At 42.9% G+C, this 26,939-nt stretch overlaps 2 protein-coding genes across 2 annotated transcripts in view; both read left to right on the plus strand.

The window, feature by feature from the left end:
• Window positions 1–226: 226 nt before the first annotated feature.
• EPCAM (epithelial cell adhesion molecule) lies at window positions 227–14,921 on the plus strand. Its single transcript, XM_044263893.1, has 9 exons — window positions 227–465; window positions 2,851–2,958; window positions 3,408–3,654; window positions 5,001–5,066; window positions 7,301–7,364; window positions 9,095–9,196; window positions 10,638–10,838; window positions 12,888–12,932; window positions 14,472–14,921. Exons 1-9 carry the CDS (start codon window positions 390–392, stop codon window positions 14,511–14,513), a joined length of 951 nt encoding a protein of 316 aa, XP_044119828.1. The 5' UTR covers window positions 227–389; the 3' UTR covers window positions 14,514–14,921.
• A 10,274-nt stretch (window positions 14,922–25,195) lies between these two features.
• The window catches only part of MSH2 (mutS homolog 2), a 74,738-nt gene continuing 72,994 nt past the window's right edge, over window positions 25,196–26,939 (plus strand). The window contains exon 1 of the mRNA XM_044263894.1: window positions 25,196–25,466. Coding sequence (XP_044119829.1) covers window positions 25,256–25,466 — 211 coding nt within the window. The 5' untranslated portion in view covers window positions 25,196–25,255. The remainder of the gene's footprint in view (window positions 25,467–26,939) is intronic.

Raw genomic sequence — 26,939 nt, forward strand, 5'->3', positions numbered from 1 at the left:
GAGGAAGCACCTGCCGGCCGCCCTGGGCTGGGCGCCGCTCGCTAACACCTGGGGAGGGTGGGCGCCCCAACGGCCGCGCCGGGTGTGGGGGAGGAGCGCTTGCTCCCGCCCGCCCGCCGGTCCCCGGGCGGAGGTGAGCAGCCTGGGGCCGGGCCCGGGAGGCGGGGCCGCCAGGTCGGGCAGGTTTGCTCCGCCCCGCCGCGTCTGCAGAGTGCGCAGTCCCTTGGCGAGCTCACACCCTCCGCCCCGCAGCACCTGGCCGCGGTACTTCCGACGCGGTCCCGCGCGTCCCCGGCCTGCCAGTGGGCTCCCGGCGCCCCGCTCCCTCCGCGCGCCTTCCCGCGAGCCCCCAGCCCGCCTCGCGCCCCTCTAGACGACGCGCGCGCAATATGGCGCGCTCCCAGGTCCTCGCGTTCGGGCTTCTGTTCGCGGCGGCCACCGTGACGGTGGCCGTGGCTCAGAAAGGTAAGGAACAGAGTTCTGGGCTTGGGCCGGGCGGGGACGCTCCTCGGCATCCGAGGCGGAGATGGTGGTGAAGGAGCGGCCGGCCGCGCCTGCCCGTCTGGAACGGACCGCGGGGCTGCCCCAGCCCAGGCCCCTCTGCGCGCAGGAGGCGGCGGGAAGGCGCCCGCTCGCACGGCCGCGAGGGAGCCGCCTCATTTCGCCGCTTTGCACCGCTCTCCAAGAAGGTGGCCCGGAGCAAGGGCGCGGGGCAGGCAGGGAACCGAGTGGCCATGTCCAGGGACTTTCCGGCGCCGTCTGTGCGCGCCTGCCTCCTCCGGCCTGGGCGCACGCTTGGGGTCCTAGCGGGCGGAAACTAGCAGGCGCCAGGAGCGGGAGTTGGCGGCGACCCCCCTGCTGGCCCGCCCCGCTCCTCCCCTCCGCACCTGTGGCTGGCCCCGGATGTGGGTCTCGAAGGCGGGACAGGTGGCTGCAGGGAGGCCGCCGGGGCCGCTACGCACCTGCGCGCGGAGCTAGTCCTGGGCCTTCACAACCTGTCGTGTGAGTGGGGTGTTTCCCCTTTTTTAAGCATGTTGTAGGTAATGCCAAGTTTACTGTAGGGAACCCAGAAATACCGGTATGTGTAAAGAGTAAAAGCCAAAACCAAAACAAACCCACAATCCCAGCACTTGAAGAGAATCCCATTATTAATTCCAGTATGTTTTTCTTTTAGACATTGCTGTAAACATTGCCCTAGACGGAAACACAGTTCTATATCTTGTGTGCGTATATGTGTTTTTAGTCCCACATAACATCTAGAGTTTTCCGTTTCTTTTAGTCTTGGAAACCACAGTGTAAGTGGTGACGGGACAATCTCTGGTGTGAAAGGTCGCCGCGCTCCTATCCCCATAATGGACATGTGGTTTGATCACAGTTTTCTTAGTTTGGAATAAACATCTTGTCTGCCATCTCTTGATTTTTTTTTTTTTTTTTTTTTTTTTTTGTGAGACGGTGGCCAGAGATAGAGTGGCAATTGGCCAGAGCTTTCTGGAAAGGAAACCTTCACCAACAGAGCATGGGTCTAATTCATTACACTTTCAAATAATGCGTGTAATCAACTCCTGTTTTTCTAGCTCCAGTCCAAGTCTAAGTACTTAATCTTAAATTGCTTTAAAGTGATGGTAGTTGCTCTAGGTTCAGAAAAATCTGTACCTGATTGGTCTGTTTTAAATTTCACATCCCTTGGACATGAAAAGGTGCTTTTGAGCCTCTATACAGAAAAGTGCTGCATAAGGCTTTAACTCCCTGAGGACAGCCACTGTTTCCTTTTGTGATCCCAATACTGAGTTTAGTGCTGGACGGATTATATAGGTGGTTCATATTAATTATAACTTAAACAGGGAATAACTAAAGCCAACTTGACATATGAAGCAGTATAAAAATTCTTTGGTTTGTCACATTGGTTTTTGTTGTTATATAGCTAATATAAATATAGCTAACAATTAAAATGAATTAGGGGGACTTGCCATTTTGAAGTTAAAACGAACTTTTGAGGTAGTCAAAGATAAAACCTTTTTTTTTTTTTTTTTTAAAGATTTTATTTATTTGAGAGAGCGAGAAGGAGCAGATGGAGGGGCAGAGGGAGAGGGAGAAGTAGACTTCCCCCTGAGCTGGGAGCCTGATGTTGGGTGGGACTCTCGATCCCAGGATTCCGGGACCATGACCCCAGCAGAAAGCAGTTGCTTTAACCGACTGAGCCACCCAGGTGCCCAAAGATACAACTATTAAACTGGCATTACTATCCAACATAAGCTGTGTAATATCACTTTTGAAGTTGGGTACTAGGATTTAATTTGGTTAGGAAGGTCACAAACAAAAGTGCTCCCAAGTGCATGTGAAAGTATAATTTTTCCAAGATACAAAATTGTCCACGGGTTGGCCGTGTTACCATTAAGCTCAAAAGCAAGCATCTCTTTTTAAGGAAACGGGCTGAGAGGAGGGAGGAAATGAGTTATTCCAGATCTCCGAATTGTAATTGTTGATTTTCAGGAAGAGTCAGTAGCTAACAGGCAAGGGTTTGTCTAGCAGTACCTGGGGAGGGAAGGATCTGAGACTGGAGTGTCATCATGGAGACAGAGCTGAATCTGATTTTTGGAAGGCTATATTCTTGGCTTAAAAAAATCGAGATGGGAATGCATGCAAATGAGACTATGTGCCTGTAGAATATATATATACAAACCATTCACCACAGTATCAACCACTCAAATTACAGCTGAAAAGTAAAACATTTTAAGGCTTTGTGGCTCTGTAACTTAGGCATTATTGTTAGAGTGTAATTTAGCTGAGACACCAGAGTTCATAGTCGGATTCACATTGTAAAAAGGGATTTTGTTTTTTTAATTTATCTAGCATGTGTCTGTGAAAACTATAAACTGACCACAAACTGCTCTTTGAACACACACGGTCAGTGCGAGTGTACTTCGCTTGGTGCACAAAATTCCGTCATTTGCTCAAAACGTGAGTAGAATATCCTCATTGCCTTTAAATTGTATTTTGACCTAGTCTTTTTAAATTTATGTATCTCAAGTCAGGAAGCATTTTGGGGGCTCAAATTTGAATCATTATTTTGTCAAAATCATCTCGTAGCTGAAGCGTCTTAAAATTTAAAAAGTGAACATGGGAACATGTAAGTCTGCAATAATCTTTGGCTCTGGGAGTTTGGAGTTCAATTTTTTTAAGATTTTGTTTATTTGACAGAGAGAAAGGGAATACAAGCAGGGATGGGGAGTGGGAGAGGGAGAGGCAGGCCTCCCGAGAGGCAGGCCTCCCACTGAGCAAGGAGCCGAATGCTGGGCTCTAGGCATATGCATAATGACTGAGCCACCCAGTCACCCCAAATTAAATTTTTTTTCCTTAAGCATAAAACTGCAGTTCCTTTTCAGTGTGACATTAAAGTTTCTTTACAGTGGCAACCAAATGTTTGGTGATGAAGGCGGAAATGACCAGCTCAAAATCTGGGAGAAGAGTGAGACCTGAAGGGGCTTTCCAGAATAATGATGGGCTCTATGATCCTGACTGTGATGAGAAGGGGCTCTTTAAAGCCAAGCAGTGCAATGGCACCACCACGTGCTGGTGTGTGAACACTGCAGGGGTCCGAAGAACAGATAAGGATAATGAGGAGGAAATATCCTGCTCCGAACGAGTGCGGACCTAGTGAGTCGGGCTCTCATATTCTTGTTTTCATACTTTTCAGATTTGTTTAAGTAAATTTATTTTTGATTATGTAATATGACTTGGTGGTTTAGAATTCAAAAGAGAGGAAAGGGTATGTATACAGTGCAGTTTCCATTTTATCTCAACCCCTCCCCCAACTACCCAGTTTACCTCCACAGAACTGATGTTACCAGATTGTTATAGACCCTTCACTAGCAATATGTTTTTCTTATTTAAAAAATTTTCCTTGTGGTAGTATACTAAACATGGTTTTCCTCTTCTATTTTTCCATAACACTCCTCAGATTTGAAAGTTCAGTTAGTGTTAGTGTATGTGAAAAGCTTAAATTGTTTATATATTTACTCATTTATTGTGTTTTTTTTTTTTTTAAAGATTTTATTTATTTATTTGACAGACAGAGATTACAAGTAGGCAGAGAGGCAGGCAGAGAGAGAGGAGGAAGCAGGCTCCCTGCCGAGCAGAGAGCCCGATGCGGGGCTCGATCCCAGATCCCTGGGATCATGACCTGAGCCGAAGGCAGAGGCTTTAACCCACTGAGCCACCCAGGTGCCCCTCATTTATTGTGTTTTAAAGCGAGATATGGTTGCCCCTAAAACCAGTGTTGCGCTGTGTTAATGAACTAGAATTTAAATAAAAACTAATAAAATTTATTTATTTATTTATTTTAAATATTATTTATTTATTTGTTTGAGAGAGAGACAGTGAGAGAGAGCATGAGTGAGGAGAAGGTCAGAGGGAGAAGCAGACTCCCCATGGAGCTGGGAGCCCGCGATGCGGGACTTGGTCCCGGGACTCCGGGATCATGACCTGAGCCGAAAGCAGTCCAACCAACTGAGCCACCCAGGTGTCTCAATAAAATTTATTTTATACAGTAAAAAGGAACAGAACCACACTCAAGCTAGCTTAAACAAAAGAGGCTTTATTAAAAGTGGCTAGAGCTGGAAAGTCATCCACACCTAGAAAGGCACTCTCTCCTTTGGTCTTCTGGAGCCTCATGGTCACTTTTCTCTTTCTCTTAGTGCCTTTTTGTCTCTTCCCATGAATGTGGCCTAGCATGACCAGCTAAGCCTTGACTTTACATGACCTTGAATATGATGGCCCAGAGCCAGAGTTGACGTGTTCAAAAGGGTGTTTTCTCCTGGATGAGTGCTTTATGAGCAATGTGTGGGGGCCAAGGAAGAAATGAAGGGCAAACCTATTGCATGAATCTTTTTTTGTTGATTGTACTGGAGTTCCACTTGGGAATTTTGCTGTTAGCTTATTAGGAAAATACTATAAAAGGCTGAGTTGTTATAGTCATAAAATACTGTATTTTTACCTTACAGCTGGATCATCATTGAACTGAAGCACAAAACAAGAGAAACACCTTATGATATAGAAAGTTTGAGAACGTACGTACTGTTAGGTGCATTATATTTGCATAGGTGGTATTCAGGTTTTCATTCTAAGCCATTAGAGGAACTAAAACAAGTCTTAATACTTCTTTGTGTTTATGAAAAAATAATAGTATACTATAATGAAATAGAGTTGCAAGAATAGTACAGATTCCTGTGGTACTCTCCACTCAGAGTCATCAATGAACATTTTGCCCCATTTTCTTTTTATGTTGATGTGTATTTTGTATATCTCCCTAAACATGTATTAATATCTTTTTCCCAGAATCATTTGAGAACAAGTTGTAGACTTGTCCCTTTATAGCTAAATGCTTCAGTGTATCTTTCCTTAGGAATAAAAGACACGCTTTTTTTTCTTTTCTTTCTTGTAATCTCTAAGCCCAATGTGGGACTTGAACTCACAACCCCAATAAGAGTCACATGCTCTACCAACTCAGCCAGCCAGGCTCCCCAGAAGGCACTCTGTTATGTAACCACTCTACAGTTACCAGATTCAGGAGATTTAATGTTATACCATATTGCGTCATTTTTCCCAACATTGATCTTTATGGTAATTTTTTCCCCCTTTCATCCAGAACCCAGTCTGAGATCATGTTACGGATTTAGTTGTTGTGATGCTTTAGTCTCTTTTAATATGGAACACGGTCTTGGCCTTTCTTAGTCCTTCACCTCTTCATGGTGTTGATATTGTTGAAGAGTATAGGCAGATTATTTCATAGGCTGTCCCTCAGATTTGGATTTACCTGATGTTTCCTCATAATTAAATCCAGGCTAAGCATTTTTGACAGAAAAACTTCGTTAAGTGATCGTGTGTCCTTCTTAGTACTTCACATCAGGAAGCACATGATGTCTTCTTGTTTCTTTATTAGTGATGTTAACTCTGGTTAAGGAGGTATCTATCAGATTTGTAATGTAGAGTTACTGGTTACTTCTTTGTAATAATTTTTTTTTAATTTTTAAAAAAGATTTTATTTATTTGAAAGAGAGAAAGAGTGTGCACAAGCAGGGAGAGGGGCACAGGGAGAAGCAGACACCCTGCAGAACAGGGAACCTGACACGGGAGTTAATCCCAGGACCCTGGGATCATGACCTGAGCTGAGGGCAGATGTTTAACTGAGCCACCAAGGTGCCTCACCTCTTTGTAATTAATAATTATAATCTGTGAGCAGAACTAGGATCCTGTTTAAATATCCTGTTTTTCTTTTTTTTCTTTTTTAAGATTTTATTTATTTATTTGAGAGAGAGAGGTCAGTGGGAGAAGCAGACTCCCTGCACAGCGGGGAGCCCAATGTGTTACTTGATTCCAGCACTCCAGGATTGCGACAGGAGCTGAAGGCAGTTGCTTAACCAACTGAGCCACCCAGGAGCCCTAAATATCCTATTTCTTTCTTTTTTTTTTTTTTTTTTAAGATTTTATTTATTTATTTGACAGAAATCACAAGTAGATGGAGAGGCAGGCAGAGAGAGAGAGGGAAGCAGGCTCCCTGCTGAGCAGAGAGCTCGATGCGGGACTCAATCCCAGGACCCTGAGATCATGACCTGAGCCGAAGGCAGCGGCTTAACCCACTGAGCCACCCAGGCGCCCCTAAATATCCTATTTCTAATCAAACTATAACTCAGCAGTTTTAGCATCACTGTTAGTTGCAAAATGGCATAACGGGGTTTTTTTTTTTTTTTTAAGATTTTTGTTTATTTATTTATTTGACAGAGAGAGATCATAAGTATGCAGAGAGGCAGGCAGAGAGAGAGGAGGAAGCAGGCTCCCTGCTGAGCAGAGAGCCCTATATGGGGCTCGATCCCAGGACCCCGAGCTCATGACCTGAGCCGAAGGCAGAGGCTTAACCCACTGAGCCACCCAGGTGCCCCTGGCATAACATTTTAAAGACGAGTTTGATTAATGACAGTTCTAGAGCTTGAACTACCTGCTTAGTTAAAAAGTAGTGCTTCTTGGGGCACCTGGATAGCTCAGTGGGTTAAAGCCTCTGCCATCGGCTCAGGTCATGATCTCAGGGTCCTGGGATCGAGCCCCGCATTGGGCTCTCCTCTCAGCAGGGAGCCTGCTTCTCTCTCTCTCTCTTTCTCTCTCTCTCTGCCTACTTGTGATCTCTGTCTGTCAAATAAATAAATAAAATCTTAAAAAAAAAAAAGTAGTGCTTCTTTAAAAAAAATAGTGCTTCTTAATGTTATGTAGTATGCATTTTTTAATAACACAGTTTTTTAATTATTTACAGTGCACTTAAGGAGGTAATCACAACTCGTTATCAGCTGGATCCAAAATATATCACAAATATTCTGGTAAGATGTTTGTTTTGAGTAAATGAGCTTTAGCTGAGACTTAGTGAGATAGAGTGTTTGGGGTATGACTTTTTTTTTTTTTTTTTTTTAAAGATTTTATTTATTTATTTGACAGAGAGAGATCACAAGTAGATGGAGAGGCAGGCAGAGAGAGAGATAGAGGGAAGCAGGCTCCCTGCCGAGCAGAGAGCCCGATGCGGGACTCGATCCCAGGACCCTGAGATCATGACCTGAGCCGAAGGCAGCGGCTTAACCTACTGAGCCACCTTTTGATAGTGGTTAAGCTGCATTTGAACAACCGTTTAAACTAGGACACTTAATAATTCAAATTTCTTGTTTTCCTTCCATAATCTTTGAAAACCTGTTTTATCCTTAAGGAAAATGTAATATCTCTGGTTGAAAAATACTTGAATGATGTGATGGAACTTTTTTATTTTTTTAAACATTTTATTTATTTATTTGACAGACAGAGCTCACAAATAGTCAGAGAGGGGGGTGGTGGAAGCAGAATCCCTGCTGAGCAGAGACCCTGATGTAGGGCTCCATCTCAGGACCCTGGGATCATGACCTGAGCCGAAAGCAAAAGCTTTAACCCACTGAGCCACCCAGGTGCCCCAGTGTGATGGAACTTTTTCAAGACAGAAAATTGATGTCATTTTTAAGGACAGGAGGGACTATACTTTTCTGCTCCTTAAAAGCAGAACATGGTAAATGCATATTGCATTTTCAATTGCATTTCTTAAGCATTTTATTTTTTTAAAGATTTTATTTATTTATTTGAGAAAGTGAGTGCGCAGTGAGCACAGAGTGAGAAGCAGATTCCCCATTGAGCAGGGAGCCCAATGTGGGGCTCTGTCCCAAGACTGTGAGATCATGCGCTGAGCCAAAGGTAGATGCTTAACCAGCTGAGCCACCCAGGAGCCCCTAGCATTTTTTTTTTTAAATTTTATTCATTTATTTGACAGAGAGAGATTACAAGTAGGCAGAGAGGCAGGCAGAGAGAGAGAGGAGGAAGCAGGCTCCCTGCTGAGCAGAGAGCCCGATGCGGGACTCGATCCCAGGACCCTGAGATCATGACCTAAGCCGAAGGCAGCGGCTTAACCCACTGAGCCACCCAGGCGCCCTAGCATTTTATTTTTAAAGTAGTCCTAACCACATAAGATACTTTATTTTTTGTTTTGTTTTGTTTTGTTTTTAAAGTAAGCTCTTTGACCAGTGTGAGGCTTGAACTAATGACCCTGAGATCAAGAGTTGCATGCTCTATCTGACTGAGCCAGCCAGGCACCCTCAAGTAAAAAAAAATTTTTTTTTTTCAAATGAGGTACTTTATTTATTAAAAAAAATTTTTTTAAAGATTTAATTATTTATTTGACAGAGAGCCGTAAGCAAGGGGAATGGCAAGCAGAAAAGGGGGAGAACCTAGCTCCCACCCAGGTGTCCTCAAATAAGATACTTTAATATCTTATTTTAAGTTTTTTCCAAGGGAAGAAAATACTCTTCTGAAAACAAAATACGCATCATCTTTACCTTTATTTGTATTGCTGTCTTCCCTTGGGTAGATTTTAAAATCTCCTAAAGATTTGTGAATTACAGTTACCTACTAATGGAAAGGAACACTGACACATGTGGATTACGGAAAATAGAAAACTGAATATACAGATTTTTGAAACATATTTTTACATGATTTTGGTTGTATTGATAATGATTTGCATTTTTCATTTCTCCCCCAGTATGAAAATGATCTTATCACTATTGATCTGATGCAAAATTCATCTCAGAAAACTCAGAGTGATGTGGACATAGCTGATGTGGCTTACTATTTTGAAAAAGATGTGAGTATAATCTTCTTCGTTTTATTCCTGTGTTTAGAAATGTAATGTTGTCTGTCAATGGATTGAAGATCTTTCATCATCTTTTTCTCCACTTACACATCAGCCACCCCTCTGTTCCCCGAGTGGTTCTTGTGCTGCAATTCACTTTGTCCTTGTGGTTCTTATGCTGCGATTAACTTTGCCCTCATCTGACCCATTCATCTTTCTCACACACCTTTCTGACCTATTGGATATTTATGCCTTTTTTTCAAATTCTTTAACCTAGAATATTTTCTCTCATAATTCTGACCTATTGCATCCTTGATAGTTACTTAGTTTGTGTGTATATCCCATTATGGTGTCCGTGCACAAGAAGTTAAGTAAGAAATGATGTGGAACTAGTGTGATTAAAATAATTTGTTTCTGGGGGTGCCTGGGTGGCTCAGTGGGTTAGGCCTCTTCCTTCAGCTTGGATCATGATCTCAGGGTCCTGGGATCGAGCCCCACATCAGGCTCTCTGCTCAGTGGGGAGCCTGCTTCCCCCTCTCTCTCTGCCTGCCTCTCTGCTTACTTGTGCTCTCTCTCTCTCTGTCAAATAAATAAGTAAAATCTTTAAAAAATAATAATAATAATAATAAATTGTTTCGGACACCTGGGTGGCTCAGTCGACTAAGTGGCTGCCTTCAGCTCAGGTCATTATCCCAAGGTCCTGAGATCAAGCCCTGCACTGTGCTCCCTGCTCAGCAGAGAGCCTACTTCTCCCTCTCTCTCTGCCTGCAGCTCTGCCTACTTGCTCTCTCTCTCTGTCAAATAAATTAAAATCTTTTTAAAAAGATAAATCATTTGTTTCTACTTTATTATTATAAAAAATAAACTTTAATATATTCTATTGAGCCATTTTCTGATGAAACCTGGTATTTGCTTTAAAATAAACTGGCCTGGAGGAGAGGGAGGGAGGAAGGATGGAAGGACGAATGAGTTGAAGAAGGTTGGCCATGTGTTTATATTGTTGAATCCAGAATGATAGGGATAACGGGACTTCATTATACTATTCTTTCTACTTTCATATATGTTGGAAATTTTCCCGCAATAAAGTATTTTTAAGTTTGAGCACATGAGAATGTTACCACTGAAACTACAAAAATCTTTGGCAGCAGTTCTTTTGGTGTATAATTGACAAGTAATTCTGTGTGGCCGTGGTGGGTTTTCTTTTCTTTCTTTCTTTCTTTTTTTTTTTTTTTTTTTTTTAAGATTTTATTTATTTGTCAGAGAGCACAAGCAAGGGAAGAGGCAGGGAGAAGCAGGCTCCTGCTGAGCAGCGAGCCAGATGTGGAACTCGATCCCAGGACCCAAGGATCATGACCTGAGCCAAAGGCAGATACCTAATGACTGAACCACCCAGGCATCCCCATGGTGGGTTTTCTTAAATATTTTAAATTGTTTCCTCTCCTTCTCAATACAGGTTAAAGATGAATCCTTGTTCCATTCCAACAGAATGGACCTGAGAATAAATGGGGAACAACTGGATTTGGAACCCGGTCGAACTGCAATTTACTATGTTGATGAAAAACCACCTGAATTTTCAATGCAGGGTCTACAAGCTGGTATTATTGCTGTCATTGTGGTCGTGACCTTAGCAGTTATTGCTGGAATCGTTGTGCTGGTGAGTATAGAACAAGTCAACTTTCTCTTAAGGGCATATTCTTTCATGAAAAGGTGACAGCTTGAGAGCTACACGCGTGTTCTGGAACATGTTCATGAAACAAAAGCTTCATTTTTTATAATTCCATATAGTGAACAAATCTCTTGCATCTGGTCCTTTTTTATAAAATAGTCACTTCTAAAGCAAGAAAGGATACCAATCTGAGAAAAGCCTGTAGCCAAGCCCCTCACAGGTCAGTTATGTGACTGTCGGGCAGCAAATGTCCATCAGTTCTCTCGCTCAAACAGTCCACGAGTCAGTCCTGCTAGCATCAGTGCAAAGTCCCTGCACTCCCAGACCATTCAGTGAAATGCAACAACAGAACCCAGTTAACGTTACCATGGAAAGAATTGGAAGTGGTAAATACGAAGAGCGATTCTAAACAAGATTCGCAAATCGAATTTAGCAGTGCTTCAGTAGAAGCACCACCTGAACAGCAGGGTTTACTCTAGAAATGTAAGGGTGCTCCACCATTACAAATCTTAACAGCGTAGCAGAATTTAGAAATAGATTAGAGGGTATGTGGGAACGTGGATTTTCGGTTCAGTGGAATTCCACTTGGCTCCATCTGGAAGGAAAAAAATGTTTGTTCCTATTTCACCCCGCCATGGCAGGCCATGTTGCACACCTGTGTGAAAGGCACATCATGGAGCAGTGCACTCATTTTCAAACCCAAATTCTAGGTGGATGATAGTCCAAAGTGTTAAAAAATTAGAACAACTCTCAAAATTAATTTAGGAAATGTGTGTACAATCTAGTGGTAAAGGGAAACAAGTAAGGGGAGAAATCTGGAATCCATGAACAAAAAGATACATATTTGACTGAATTGAAATGAAACATTTTGTATGGCAAAGATACTGGAAAGTGAAAAATGTCAATGATCGGCTGGGGGAAAATCTTCATGATGGGTAAAATGAAAAAGGTTGTTAAGCATAACATATAATGAGTTTAAATAAAGAATAGTAAAAGGCCTGGATAGAGGATTTACAGAAGAAATCCAGATGGGAAATAAACACATGAGAGAATCATAGAAATCAAATTGTCCTGCAGAAACAAAAGCACAGGTTCATAGGAAGCATGGTCAGGGCTATGTATTATAGTGTTGCTATTAAGGATCAATCTGGAAATGACTTATGTGTACATTTGTAGGAGAACTGATGAGTAGATTGTGGAATATCCATGGTATGGAATAAAGTTAATTAAAAAATTAGTATAATCTATAGCTTTTAATCTGGAAAAGTTCCAATGATTATACAGGCTGTGCAAAGAGAGAAATAATACTGTATGATCCCATTTTTTTAGACTGCCTCCCCTTCCCCAGAACTCATGCACATGTATTTTTGTATATATTTGTATAAGGATGGAACAGAAAATGCAAAGTTGCTTACCAGGCTGTTAGATTTTATTAAAGATTATTCATAGTTTTCTCAGTGCAGTTTTTTTTTTTTAAAGATTTTATTTATTTATTTGACAGAGATCACAAGTAGGCAGAGAGGCAGGCAGAGAGAGAGAGAGGAGGAAGCAGGCTCCCCGCTGAGCAAAGAGCCCGATGTGAGACTCGATCCCGGGACCCCGAGATCATGACCTGAGCCGAAGGCAGCGGCTTAACCCACTGAGCCACCCAGGCGCCCTCAGTGCAGTTTTTTGGTTTCACTGGTTGTGCTAGGCTTTTTGTTGTTCCAAAAGATTCTGGTTTGTGGGGAAAGAAGTCTTGAAAGTTTTTTTTGATTTTTTTTTTTTTTAATACAATATTCAGTGTTACATTAGTTTCAGGTGTACAACATGATGATACAGCAATTCTATACATAGTGTACCTCATGATAAGTGTAGGCTTTTTTTTTCTTTTAGTTTCATAGGGAAATTTTAAGAAATAATGTCTGTGGATAGATTTTTTAAGTTAAATTTATTCAGATATGAATTGTATCCATGAAAAACATTTATATGTTAATTTAGATCAACTTTCTCTTTGGATAGCAGTCCTTAAATAGTCATCATTTTTTTTCCATTCAGGTTATTTCCAGAAAGAACAGAATGGCCAAGTATGAGAAGGCTGAGGTAAATGGATTACTTTATATAAAGACCCCCTTTTTAAATTTCCTATTCCTGATAATCAGTGTACCTTTCTAGACACTGATAGGACTCAGTTATGCTGGTGCCCCTTTATAGTATAGTCCTTAGGGTTAGGGACTATCTTTCAGTGCTTCATTATTTACATCCCCCCCCCTTTTTTTTTAAGATTTTATTTATTGAGAGAGCAAGCATAAGTGGGCAGAGGGGCACACAGACTCCCTGCTGAGGGGAGACAGGCTGCGGGTTCAGGAGCCTGAGATCATGACCTCCACTGAAGGCAGACCCTTAGCCATCTGAGCCACCCAGGCGCCCCATGCTTACATTCTCTTGCATGAGTTCCACAGCAGACCAGCTAGTACTGAGTTTTGCCTCAGAGGAGTGGATAGGAAGCCTACATTTTTGTTTGTTGAAGTGTCAGCTTTTAGTGGAATCTTTGAGGCATACTCTATGGATTCATGTTGGAGAAGCTCCTTGTGACTGATGACCTGATTTACTGTCTATGCCAGTGAAATAATCATTAAAAAAGACCTTGGTTTATGTCCTACTGGAGCAGTTGCATGCTACCTAGTCATGTACATTAGTGTGGAAACAGACTGTCAGATCATTAGTATGTCAGTCACTTGGAACTGGATGTGAAACACACTTGTTCCTAAACCCTGTCAATACCATTTTCAGTATACCCACCATTTTGCATATTTATGCATTTACTTATACTTGTATATGTGCTTTTTAATAATATCTTACCAAGAAACACAGAAATGTAAAAGAATACTGAAAACAATCCAGTAGAACTAGAAGGTTGTAACTTTTTTTCCCATATCATAGTTGATCATCTGGCTTACCTGGTTTAGTGACCACAGGTCTAGGGGACAGACTCCCTGAACTGAAGCACAACAGAAAGGTGGAATGACAGTATATTATAGTATGGTAATACAGATGTGGGTCTGACCACTTGTTAGCTGGGCAGGCAAGTTATTTAACTTCTTTAAGCCTCCGTGTTTCCTTATCTATAAACTGGGGATGATACTACAGACCTATTGTAAGGATTAAACAGAGTAGTTGGTATAGTATAAAGTATTGGTCCCATGCATGCCACATGGTAGAATGTTTGCCAGCAGTGGTAGTTTCCATCATCTTGTCTCAGCTCTGCCTATATAACTAACTATGTGGTCTGGTACAAGTCACCTAATTCTGAACTCCGTGTCCTCATCTATAAAATTAAAAGATTGATCATAGAAAATACATTGATTCTTACTGGATATAAAAACGGCATACATTTAATAAAGCCCGTATCCATTCTTACAGATCTAGCTCACCTGCTACTTCCCTGTCACTTTGGCCATCATACCTCCAAATTCTTTGGGTCATGCATTCAGTGTGTGCTTTCTTGTAGTACATTTTTTACTTTTTCCAAATAAGGCTCATAAACTGAATAATTCATCTTGCTTTCCTCTTTTTTAATAACTTTTCAGGATGAACAAAAGGCTGGAAAATTACCTAAAATTTTTTTCTCTTCTATTTCAGATAAAGGAGATGGGTGAGATGCATAGGGAACTCAATGCATAAGGACTACAATTTGAAGAGTAACTACAAGAAGGGAAATTAGCAGATTGCTGGTGTACAAGCGTGGGACAAAGATCTTTGAGGACTGCTATTCTGTTAGTTAACATCTTGTATTTGTAATAGTAAAGCCTGTACTCAGTATATAAGCAGTTTTGGATTGACTTTACCAATCTTAAATTTGACCACAGGGTCTTATATTTGCAGATGTGATATAAAACCCAGAACTTGGAGCATAGTTAAAATTATTTATGCCTAACATTGAGGTGTGTGCCTTAAATATGCTTCCACAGTAGAGTTTGAATGACGACTGTCTCATCCATTTGTGATTGAAAGCTGCCTTTCTATTTACTTTGAGTCTTGTACATAATACTTTTTTTTATAAACTATGAAATAAAACATTTTAAAACTGAATTTCCTAACTTTTGAGTCATTGAATCAAATTTCACAGTATATACATAAGGTAACATGTTGAGAAATGCTCTAAATGCTAACTACAAATTACAAGAGTTTTGTATGAGTACCTATAATCTTGTGAATTCAATATAAAATGTGTAACCTAAAATACCTAAGTTCTAACAGGAAAATCAAACAGTTTTATTCTGAATGAATCTAAGTTTCTGTTTTAAACAAATCACTTTGGCAAACACTTAACGCCTTGGGGCAGAATTGATGGAGAATGTTGTGAACCATGAATGATGTATTTAGTTGAATTAAAGCACCAGTCGTTTAACATCTTATGTAATGAGTAATTGCAGTACAAACACATTTTATATGAAGTTAAAGTATCCTGAAGTATTTTGCTTTCAGTAGGAAATGTTTTAAAACACTATGAAAAGGGGCGCCTGGGTGGCTCAGTGGGTTAAGCCGCTGCCTTCGGCTCGGGTCATGATCTCAGGGTCCTGGGATCGAGTCCCGCATCGGACTCTCTGCTCTGCGGGGAGCCTGCTTCCTCCTCTCTCTCTCTCTGCCTGCCTCTCTGGCTACTTGTAATCTCTCTTTGTCAAATAAATAAATAAAATCTTTAAAAAAAAAATAAATAAAACACTATGAAAAGAACAACATTAAAGAAAATGTAAAAGCTAGATTGAACAAAGATTTTTATCCCTTCTATAGTAGTTAGAATTCTAGGATGGGCCCCAAGAGTTCTTATCTCTGATGTGTATCCTCTATATAATCCCCTCCCCTAGAGTGTGGGTAGGGTCTGTGAATATGAATTCTCACTCCCAAGATTAAGTTACATTTTCTGGCAATGGCCAGGAGATTTTAGGTGTAGATGTGATTAAGATCCGTAATAACTTGACTTAGTTAAAAGGGAGATTATAAAAGTGCCCAAAGGTAGGAGACAAGAAGTAGAAACTAGATGTGTTCTCCCTTTATCCTTAAAGCAGACTGCCATGTTGTGGAGAGAGTCGCCTATCAGGAAACATCAGGCTGAGGGGCGGTCCTTGGTCCTACAACCTCAGGAACTGAATTTTGCCAGCACAGAGTGACCTTGAAAGAGGATCCAGCCCTGATCATAGATCATAGCCCTGGCCAACATCACTGGAATCTTGAGAACCTGAGGAAAAGATCCTCTAGTGTGATGCCTAGACCCCTGACCCATGGAAACTGAGGTTGTAAAGGTTCATGGTCTTCAGATGCTAAATTTGTGGTAATTTGTTATGCAGCAATAGAAATGGATACAGCCAGTAGGAAGTAACGAGAACATGAAAAGAGAATGGGAGTAGCAGATAATAAGGAGCAGCCATTACCCCAGGGATGAGAGCACCCAAAGTGCTCTACTTTCTCCTAAGCCCTACTCCATGGACTGGGATCTAGACCACATGGGAGAGGGCATGGTGGCTCCCTGAAGAGCAAGAAGTTGCTGTTGTGAGGCTGCACTGGAGGGGCTCACTGAAAACCTGCTCTCCAGGACAGGAGACCTTGAACTTGAGCCTGCAGCCTGGCCCACCACCTGTTTTTACGTAGTCTGGGAGGTAAGAATGGTTTTTGCATTTTTAAATGTTTGAAAAGAATGTTCTCATGTATGTGAACATTACGTGCAATAAAAATGTCAGTCTATTAATAAAGTTCTGTTGGGCCATAGATATGTTCATTTACTGTGTGTGGCTGCTTTGTACTGTGAAAAAGACTAGTGTCTGACCCAATGGCTGGCACAACCTAAAATATTTATTCTGGTCCTTGAAGGAAAATGCTTGTTGACCCCTGCTCACCGGTGCTGGGAAAGAGCTATTCTTAGGGAGGTGTAGACAGCAAACACCCTCCATAAAGGTGCCTTTTATAATTTGGGAGTGGGAGCACTGGTGGAAGCTGCTGGCTGCTGCTGGTTGCTGTTGCCCACAGAAGAGCGAGTGCTGGAGAAGCCCTGGGTGCTGTGCCCTGGGGAAATAGTAGGTGTTGCAAGAGGAGCTAACCCCTTTCCTCTTGTTCCGTCTGTGCTGCGCCCTCTACTGACAAAGCTTCAGGTGCATCTTTACAGAGCAGGCGAAAAAAGTGGATGTGCACTTAAAAGGCAATAAATCGATAATAACATGTTCTTCAATCCATGCCCTCACATTTCTGTCCTGTCTTCTGAAGCTACGCTTGTAAAGACAACACTGACCTACCAATTGTCAATGGCCCTTTTTCCCCAGTGTTTAATCATGTGATCTCTCCACAGCTAATCACCACGATGACTCATTTCCTATGCCGGTATGTTACTTACAGATTTTCTTTTTTTTTTTTTTTTTTTTTAAAGATTTTATTTATTTGACAGAGAGAAATCACAAGTAGGCAGAGAGGCAGGCAGAGAGAGAGAGGGGAGAAAGCAGGTTCCCTGCGGAGCAGAGAGCCCGACGCGGGGCTCTATCCCAGAACCCTGGGATCATGACCTGAGCTGAAGGCAGAGGCTTTAACCCACTGAGCCACCCAGGCGCCCCTACTTACAGATTTTCTAACTGGTGTTAGTCTCCCCTGACTCTGAAATACTGATGTTCTCAGGATTTAGCCTTATTAAAATTTTCTGCTCCTGTGGATATAATACTAAAAACTGCCTCCTGTTGATCTGCCTTGTGTCAGATTAATTCACATACTGCCAGGAACTGGACCTAAGTGGGTAGAGGAAAGTTTGTCCTCCACAAATACACTTCTGATAGATAGAACGTAATTTCACAACTCTTTTCCATCATTCTAAAACATCCCCCCAAACTCCTTTAAAAATTCCCACTGACCTCCCTAACAAGGCACCATTCCTTTTTCTTTTCTTACCAAGCTTTTAATTTTTAAAAAATTTTATTTTAATTCCAGTGTAGTTCACATACAGTGTTGTATTAGTTTCAGGTGTGCTAGAATTCTGTACATTACTCTGCTCATCACAATAAATGTACTATTTGTTTTCATGTAATCTTTGCACCAAATGTGGGGCTCAAACTCACATCTCTGAGATCGCAAGCTGCATGCTCTTCTGACGGAGCCAGGTGGGTGCCCCATTTCTTGTACTTTTTTTTTTTTTTAAGCCATTCTGACTGGTATGAGATGATATCTGATTGTTTTGATTTGCATTTCTCTGATGATGAGTGATACTGAGGATCATTTTCTTTTCTTTTTTTTTTTTTTTCTAAAGATTTTATTTATTTATTTTGACAGAGAGAGATCACAAGTAGGCAGAGAGGCAGGCAGAGAGAGAGAGGAGGAAGCAGGCTCCCTGCCAAGCAGAGAGCCCGATGTGGGACTCGATCCCAGGACTCTGAGATCATGACCTGAGCCGAAGGCAGCAGCTTAACCCACTGAGCCACCCAGGCGCCCCTGAGGATCATTTTCTATGTCTGTTGGCCATCAGTATGTGTTCTTCGGAGAAATGTCTTCATGTTTCCTGCCTAATTTTAAATTGGATTGTTTGGTTTTCTGTTGTTGAGTTATATAAGTATTTTATATATTTTTGGATACTAACCCCTTATTGGATATCATTTGCAAATATATTCTCCTCTTCAGTAGGCTTTTAGTTTTGTTAATAGTTTCCTTTGCTGTGTGGAAGCTTTTTGTTTGGAGGTATAGTCCCAATAGTTTATTTTTGCTTTTCTTTACCTTGCTGGAAGAGACCTATCTAGAAAAATGTTATTACAGCTAATGTCGGAGAAATTACTTCCTGTGCTCTCTTCTGGGGTTTTTATGGTTTCAGGTCTCATATTTAGGTCCTTAATCCATCTTGAGTTTTTTTGTGTGTATGGTGTAAGAAATTGGTCCAACTTCATTCTTTTGCATACAGCTGTCCAGTTTTCCCAGCACCATTTGTTGAAGAGACTGTCTTTTTCTCATTGGATGTTCTTGCCTCCTTTGTCAAAGATTGACCACATAATCATGGGTTTATTTCTGGACTTTGTATTCTGTTCCATGGATCTGTGTGTGTTTTTGTGCTAATACCATACTGTTTTGATTACTATCGCTTTGTAGTATAATTTGAAATCTGGAATTGTTAACACCTCCAGCTTTGTTTATCTTTTTCAAGATTGCTTTGGCTATTCAGGGTCTTTTGTGGCTCTACGCAAATTTTAGGATTGCTTATTGAAGTCCTGTGAAAAATGCTGTTAGTATTTTGGTAGGGATTATATTAAATCTGTACATTGCTTTGGGTAATATGAACATTTTAACAATATTTGTTCTTCCAGTCCATGAACATGGAATATCCTTCCATTTGTTTGTGTTACCTTGAATTTCTTTCATCAATGTTTGATAGCTTTTTTAAAGAAAGATTTTATTTACTTACTTATTAGAAGTAAAGGGAGAGGGGCACCTGGGTGGCTCAGTGGGTTAAAGCCTCTGCTTTCAGCTCAGGTCATGATCCCAGGGTCTTGGGATCAAGCCCCACATCGAGCTCTCTGCTTGGCAGGGAGCCTGCTTCCTCCTCTCTCTCTGCCTGCCTCTCTGCCTGCTTGTGGTCTCTATCTATCAAATAAATAAATAAAATCTTTAAAAAAAAAAAAAGAAGTAAAGGGAGAGAGAGGGAGAGCAAGGACGAGCAAGAGGGGGAAAGGGAGAGAGAGAATCTCAAGCAGATTCTGCGCTGAGTGGAGTTTGTGGAGGAGCTCAATCTCATGACCCTGAGATCATAACCTGGAGCCGAAACTAAGAGTCAGACAGACACTTAACCTACTGAGCCACCCAGGTTCCCCCATTGCTTGATAGGGTGTTTTTTTTTTTTTTCTTGTTTATTCACTTGAGAGAGAGAGAGACTGCAAGAGAAGGAACATAGGCAAGGGGAGTATGAAAGGGAGAAGCAGTCTTCCCGCCAAGCAGGGAGCCCAATGTGGGGCTCTATTCCAGCACCCTGAGATCATGACCTGAACTGAAGGCAGATGCTTAACTGACTGAGCTACCCAGGTGCCCCAAGACCTGTACTTTAAAAACTATAAGCAGGGTGCCTGGGTGGCTCAGACATTAGGTGTCTGCCTTTGTCTCAGGTGACAATCACATTCTGCTCAGTGGGGAGTCTGTTTCTCCCTCTCCTTCTTCCTCTGTGCTCTCTGTCTCTCAAATAAATAAATGAAATTAAAAACAAAATCTTTAAAGTGCAGGTCTTTCACCTCTTTGGTTAGGTTTATTCCAAAGTATTTTATTATTTTTTGGTGTAATTGTAAATGGGATTGATTTCTTAATTTCTCTGCTGCTTTATTATTAGTATATAGAAACACAATGGATTTATGTACATTGATTTTGTACCCTGCAATCTTACTGAATTAATTTATCAGTCCTAGTTGTTTTTTTTGTTTGTTTTGTTTTTTTTAGGATTTTATTTATTTATTTGACAGATCACAAGTAGGCAGAGAGGCAGGCAGAGAGAGAGTTGGGGGAAGCAGGCTCCCCACCGAGCAGAGAGCCTGATGTGGGACTTGATCCCAGGACCCTGAGATCATGACCTGAGCTGAAGGCAGAGGCTTAACCCACTGAGACACCCAGGCGCCCCCCCAGTAGTTATTTTTGGTGGAATCTGTATTTATAGTTTTCTATAGGTAGTATTATGCCATTTGCAAATAATAAAGTTTTATTTCTTCCTTACCAATTTGGATGCCTTTTATTCTTTTTTCTTGTCCAGTTGCTATGGCTGAGACTTCTAGTGAGTGAATAAAAGTGGTGAAAGTGATGAAGTTTTGTTTTTCTTTTTGTTTTTTTTTAAAGATTTTATTTATTTGACAGACAGAGGTCACAAGTAGGCAGAGAGGCAGGCAGAGAGAGAGGAGGAAGCAGGCTCCCCGCTGAGCAGAGAGCCTGATGCGGGGCTCGATTGGAGGACCCTGGGATCATGACCTGAGCTGAAGGCATTGGCTTTAACCCACTGAGCCACCCAGGCGCCCCAGAGAGAGTGATGAAGTTCTAGAACCTAGGGGAGGTTTGGTGGGCTGAGGTCTGGAGCCGATGACCAAGAAAGAATTCTTGAGACATCTTTGGTGCAAAATGGTGGTTTATTAAAGCACGGGGACAGTACCCGTGGGCAGGAAGAGCTGCTACCCCGGGTTGTGAGGGATGGCAGGTTATGTACCCTACAGTGGGGGAAGGTGAGGGGAAGGAAGGTTTCAATGGAGTTTTCATATGCTAAAGAGGGCCTACAAGGTGCCAGGATGTCCGAGGCCTACCTGAGGCCTTGCCCTTGTGGGTTAATCAATGTTGTCTTTAGACCAGCCATTAACATTAAGATAGTTGGGAGACTTTTTCGTGGGGTATCACAATCCTGCTATCAATAGTCTTTGTTAGTGAGATTTCAGACATTTGTAAGCAAAGGGAGACTCCCGTCTTGCAGGATTGTGAACCCTGCAAGTTAACTATTTGCTTATTGTTCTTGGCAGTCAGGGCTGCCTGAGGAATGCTACACATATGACTGAGGGGGAGCGGATGGAGAGGGGGGTGTAAGGCGCCAGCTTTTGCTTTGTCTTCAGCCAGCCTCGTGCTCCCTCATCAAGAGCAGACATCCTTATCTTGCTCCTGACCTGAGGGGTAAAGCTCTTAGTTTTTCACTATTGAGTATGATATTAACTGTGGTTTTTCATATGTGGCCTTTCTTGTGTTGAAGTATGTTCCCTCTAAACCTACTTTGTTGAGGGTTTGTATCATGAATGGATGTTGTACTTTGCCAGATGTTTTTTGTATACCTGCTCAAATGATCACATGGTTCTTATCCTTTCTTTTATTGTTGTGATGTTTCATGTTGAGTGATTTGTGAATATTGACCACCCTTGCATCCCAGGAATAAATCCCACTTGATGATGGTGGATGATTTTTTTTTTAAAGACTTTATTTACTTATTTGCCAGAGAGAGAGAGAGCACACACAAACAGGAGGAGTGACAGGCAGAGGGAGAAGCAGGTTCCTCATTTAGCAGGGAACCTGACGTGGGAATTGATCCCAGCACCGTGGGATCATGACCTGCCTGAGCCAAAGGCAGACGCTTAACCAACTGAGCTACCCAGTTGCTCCAGGATTGCAAAATATTTTCAAAGCTATTACCTCCATTAATCCTCACATCAACCCTGGAGATAGATCTTATTATTACCATGCTGCTTCCCTCTGAACTATTTAGGACACGAACTGGGAACTGGGGGAGAGATGAGGTGACACTCAAAGCCAAGTTATCATATAGAAGCAGTTATTGTGATCCACAGCCCATTCATTTACAAACATTTCCTGCACACCTAATAGGTGCCAGGCCTTATGGCCTACAGGATGTGGGAAACAAAGGCAGAAGGAAATGTAGATAAAATTAAATGCCCTTATTACCTGCAGTCCTTTGACAAAAGGATCCTGACTCTTTAGCATATGAAAATCCTTTTAGAACTTCCTTTATCTTTACTCCCTTCAGCCCGAAGGTATATAATCAGTTGTCCCTCATAATCCCAGGGCAGCAGGAGGCAGCAGGCAGAGAGCAGCTGCTCTTTCTGCCCATAGTTCCTGTCCTTGTGTTTTAATAAAATCTTTTTGCACCAAAGATGTCTCAGGAATTCTTTCTTGGCTGATGGCTCTGGGCCCCACCAACATACCAACATTCAAAAAACCTATATCACACAGATGAGTAAGCATACAGAATCTGGAGCAAAACAGAATTCTAGCTCTATCACTTATTGCTAACTCTGTAATCTTGGGCAAGCGACTTTATATCTCTATGTTTCCATTTCTTCATTTGTAGAATAAGTATAACAATAGGACGTAATACCTAGAGTTTCAAAGATTAAAACAGTAAACACATGTAAAAATAAGGAAAACACTTGACAGTCAATGAATGCTGATGAACAGTAGCCATTATCATTAACTACAAACATAAACACCCATTGGTGGCTTCTCTAAGTGCTCAAAGAAGCGAACAGGTATTTCTAAAACAATGCAGCGAATTTTGTTGTAATATGAATATGAAGAAGGTGGTACTCCAGAAGATAATGCAACTAAGTATATCTGCAGGAACTGGGCAGGTTTGACTGAGGATACTTTTGGGCCTGAAGAAAGAATGAATACTAGCAATTTGCTACACAAAGAGCAGGAAAGGGCCATTCCAGAAGAGGGACAATTTTGTGTTGGAGCCACAAGTGTCAAAAGAGAAGGGGAATTTAATTATAATTATTATTTTTCAGTAAGCTCTCAGCCCAGCGTGGGGCTTGAATCCAGGACCCTGAGATAAGTAGTCTTGTGCTCTATGGATTGAGACAGCCAGGCACTGGGGAAGGGGAATTTACTGGCCCAGATTCCAGAGCTGCAGTGAGGCAGGGAGTACTGCAGGCTGTAGGGGATGTAAGTCTGTTGGAAAGTAGTCTGAAGTCAGATGATCCAAACTCCTCTGTGTCCCAAGGTATTTGGATTTTAACTTGCAGGCCAGTGGTTTCGGAACTGAGCTGATAGTTAGACCTACCCAGAGAGGTTTGTATTTATTTATTTATTTATTTTTTCCTAAGGTTTTGTCTGGGTATTTTAACAGCTAAGCGCCTCCGGATTATACATTGACCACTAACTCTTTTATCTAACAGAGAGATACATCACAGGTAGGCAGAGAGGCAGGCAGAGAGAGAGGGAGAAGCAGGATTCCTGCGGAGCAGAGAGCCAGATGCGGGGCTCGATTCCATGACCCTGAGATCATGACCTGAGCTGAAGGCAGAGGCCCAATCCACTGAGCCACTCAGACAACGGGGAGAAGTTTTTTTTTGTTTTTTGTTTTTGTTTTTTTAAAGATTTTTATTTATTTATTTGACAGACAGAGATCACAAGTAGGCAGAGAGGTGGAGAAGCAGGCTCCCTGCTGAGCAGAGAGCCCCAATGCAGAACTAGATCCCAGGACCCTGGGATCAGGACCTGAACTGAAGGCACAGGCTTTAACCCACTGAGCCACCCAGGCATCCCACAGGGAGAACTTTTTAAAAAGATCCCAATACCCCACCTTCAGAAATTCCAAGCCTTTATATGTGCATGGGGCCCAGGAATACCTTTGGAAAGCCCTCCCACTCCCACTCCACAGTAATTCTGCTGCTGAGTCAGGGTTGGGGCCGCTTCCACAGGGTAAGTGTGAGCCAAACAGGAGCGTGCAATACCATTCCTAAGGCAGGTAACTGCAGAACACATCCTGACCTGTAGGTCTTTGCTCAATATTAAAAAAAACAAAAATAAAAAAATTCATCCTTTTTTTTCACCGATACAGTTATCTTCTAACAGTTTACTACTGTTAATTTACTTACTGTATCATCTGAATTCATTTATTTGAGTGTAAACTGAACATTACTAGTGAACCTCAAATTCTAGAAGAGGGTGGCACATAGAAGGCCACATGTTTTTTAATAAATCAGTCATTTAAGGAGTGGAGGAAACAAGAATGTGGCTAGTACAGAACAATAAGGAGGCAATGGAAAAACCTGTAATTTTGATGTTGGTCAGTTTGCTTAACAAGGAAAAGGGAGAGAGGGGTGCAGTTTTTTTTTTTAATTTTCAATTTTTTTTTAATAAACAATGTATTTTTAGCCCCAGGGGTACAGGTCTGTGACTCGCCAGGTTTACACACTTCACAGCACTCACCACAGCACACACCCCTCCCAATGTCCATAACCCCACCACCCTCTCCCAACCCCCCTCCCCCCAGCAACCCTCAGTTTGTTCTGCGAGATTGAGTTTCTCATGGTTTGTCTCCCTCCGGATCCCATCTTGTTTCATTTATTCTTTACCTACCCCCCAAACCTCCCACGTTGCATGAACGTAGTGTTGTTACTTACAGGTGTACAATATAGTGATTCAACGATTCAGTACATTAGCGCTCAGAGAGGAGGTGAAGTTTTTTTAAAAAAATGTAGTAGGATGGGGAGAAAGGCTAGTTTTTCCTTGTTCTCGAGTTTCTTTCTGCTTTCACTCTCATGCTTCTGGGTACGTAACAAACTAAAAACCGCCAGAACCGCCCACCTGGCCGCCTTCCCTAACTATTCATCCACCCAGATTCCACGCGAGCGCAGCAGAAAGAAGCACCTGGATCTGAAATCTTTTCAGGATGGCTGTCTGCCAGGGTCGGCGCGCGACCTAGGTTTACGCATGCGCAGTAGGCAAGAGTCGTCAGCGTGCGCGGGAAGCTGGGCCGCGTCCGCTTATGATTGGCTACTTCGGCGGGCTCCCACCCACCAAAAAGCAGCGGTGGGTGCTGATTGGGCGTCTCAGCAAAGGCCGGACGCCGCACGGGAGGGAGGGAAGGGAGGCGGGAAACAGCTTACGGGGTGCGGGGTCGCGCAGTTCCTTTCGGCAGTCAGCGGAGAGGTTCCGAAATGGCGGTGCAGCCGAAGGAGACGCTGCAGCTGGAGAGCGCGTCTGAGGTCGGCTTCGTGCGCTTCTTCCAGGCCATGCCGGAGAAGCCGACCACCACGGTGCGCCTCTTCGACCGGGGCGATTTCTACACGGCGCACCACGAGGACGCGCTGCTGGCCGCCCGGGAAGTGTTCAAGACCCAGGGGGTAGTCAAGTACATAGGGCCGGCAGGTGAGGGCAGGGACTGCGCGGGCTCCCCTCGGGCGGTGGGCAGCGAGCGGACTCTAGGACAAGGAGTTACGGGGGCGGGGACGTCGGTGCCTCCCAGGGATGGCGCTTCTTCTGGCCGCCGCCTTGGCCAAGTGGGGCGCCATCCGCCCCTGCCCCGCCTCCGCCCTTGAGTCGGTCCCTCTGCAGCGGCCCCAGACCTAAACAAACAGGAGACACGAAAGGAACGTCCCCTCTGCCCGGCGTTTTAATACATTGTTTGTTTTTTTTTTTTAATTGCACAGCGGTCACGTGGGTGTCTGCCCGCGGTCCCGCCTTGGCCCTGTAGCTCTCCGCGCAAACTCCGGCCCAGGAGTGAGATTTAAAATAGAAGGGGGCTTGGGAGAACATTTCATGTCATCGGTGTGGTTTTGCCCACCCTCCACTTAACTCTGGTTCAGTGCCGGGATCTGGAACGGGTTGCTATTGACAGGCAGCAGTGTCAGGTGGTCAGGACCTCGGACTTGGAGCCACAATTCTTGGATTCGCGTCGCGGCGCCTCCACTTAACATCTGTGACTTTGGACTAGTCACGTTTGTCTTGGCCTCAGCTCGGCTGTGCGTGCCCTCCGTAATCCAGCCCCATGTCTCGCATTATCTCTCCCTGTAAGGCTGCAGACTTTTCACACTATGTGAGCTAGACGTTCTAGATGTTTCGTGTTGATTGCTTTACTCCCCGGCACCGTTATGATGGAGCATTCTTCCATCATAACGGAGTGAGGGGGAGGGTGTAGTGAGGAGACGTGGGTTCTAGTCCTGCCTTTACCACATGCAGATGGAATGTTAATGTTTCATTCATCTGGCAAAAATTTATTGAGTGTTGCTGTGTCAGAGAGGGTTATGGACACTGGGAAAGACAGTATCTCTGCCTTCACAGAGCTCACTCTAGTGGAGAGCAAGGCAGAAATAATCAGTTATTGAAAGTGAAGAACTGTGGAAGTGTGTGCTCCATAGCAAGTTGTTGAAGAGGCGTAGAAGCAGGAATGGCAAGGATTGGAGACCACAGAAGCAGCATTGGATGAGAATAAATTTCTCTTGCGTCTTGAAGGACTAGGCTTTCGCTGGGGAGAGGGTCTGAAAAAAGGCAGATTGGTGTCCCTGGAGCAGAAAACCGGGAGGAGGGTGGCCCAGGTGGGTGGGGTCAGAGGATGGAAGGCTTTTTTTCCGTTGTGCTGAGTTGAAATTTTATGCTGTAGGCCCAGAAGTTGGATGACTTAAGTAAAGGTGGAGAGGTGTGTTGGATGTTTGGCTGTAAGATGGGGGCTCGGTTAGAAGGGGCAAGAGGAGAGGTGTTAGGATCAATGAAGACCAGCCAGAGATAGTGAGGGATGGATGGCTTCATAGTTAATGATGGTCTAAGTCACTTTCCAGTTTTAAAGTTACTCAAGGCTAGTAAATGTAGTTCTCCTATTTTTGTATTATGCAACTTAGAATAATT

The sequence above is a fragment of the Neovison vison genome, chromosome 8, assembly GCF_020171115.1.
Source record: "Neovison vison isolate M4711 chromosome 8, ASM_NN_V1, whole genome shotgun sequence".
In the NCBI taxonomy this organism is placed as follows: Eukaryota; Metazoa; Chordata; class Mammalia; order Carnivora; family Mustelidae; genus Neogale; species Neogale vison.

What these genes read in the sequence shown, in the direction of transcription:
- EPCAM (XM_044263893.1), top strand. Translation starts at nt 390, where the DNA reads ATGGCGCGCTCCCAGGTCCTCGCGTTCGGGCTTCTGTTCGCGGCGGCC. An exon ending in TTCCGTCATTTGCTCAAAAC is followed by an intron (nt 2,959 to 3,407) that starts GTGAGTAGAATA and finishes GTTTCTTTACAG; the next exon opens with TGGCAACCAAATGTTTGGTG. An exon ending in TTGCTGGAATCGTTGTGCTG is followed by an intron (nt 10,839 to 12,887) that starts GTGAGTATAGAA and finishes TTTTCCATTCAG; the next exon opens with GTTATTTCCAGAAAGAACAG.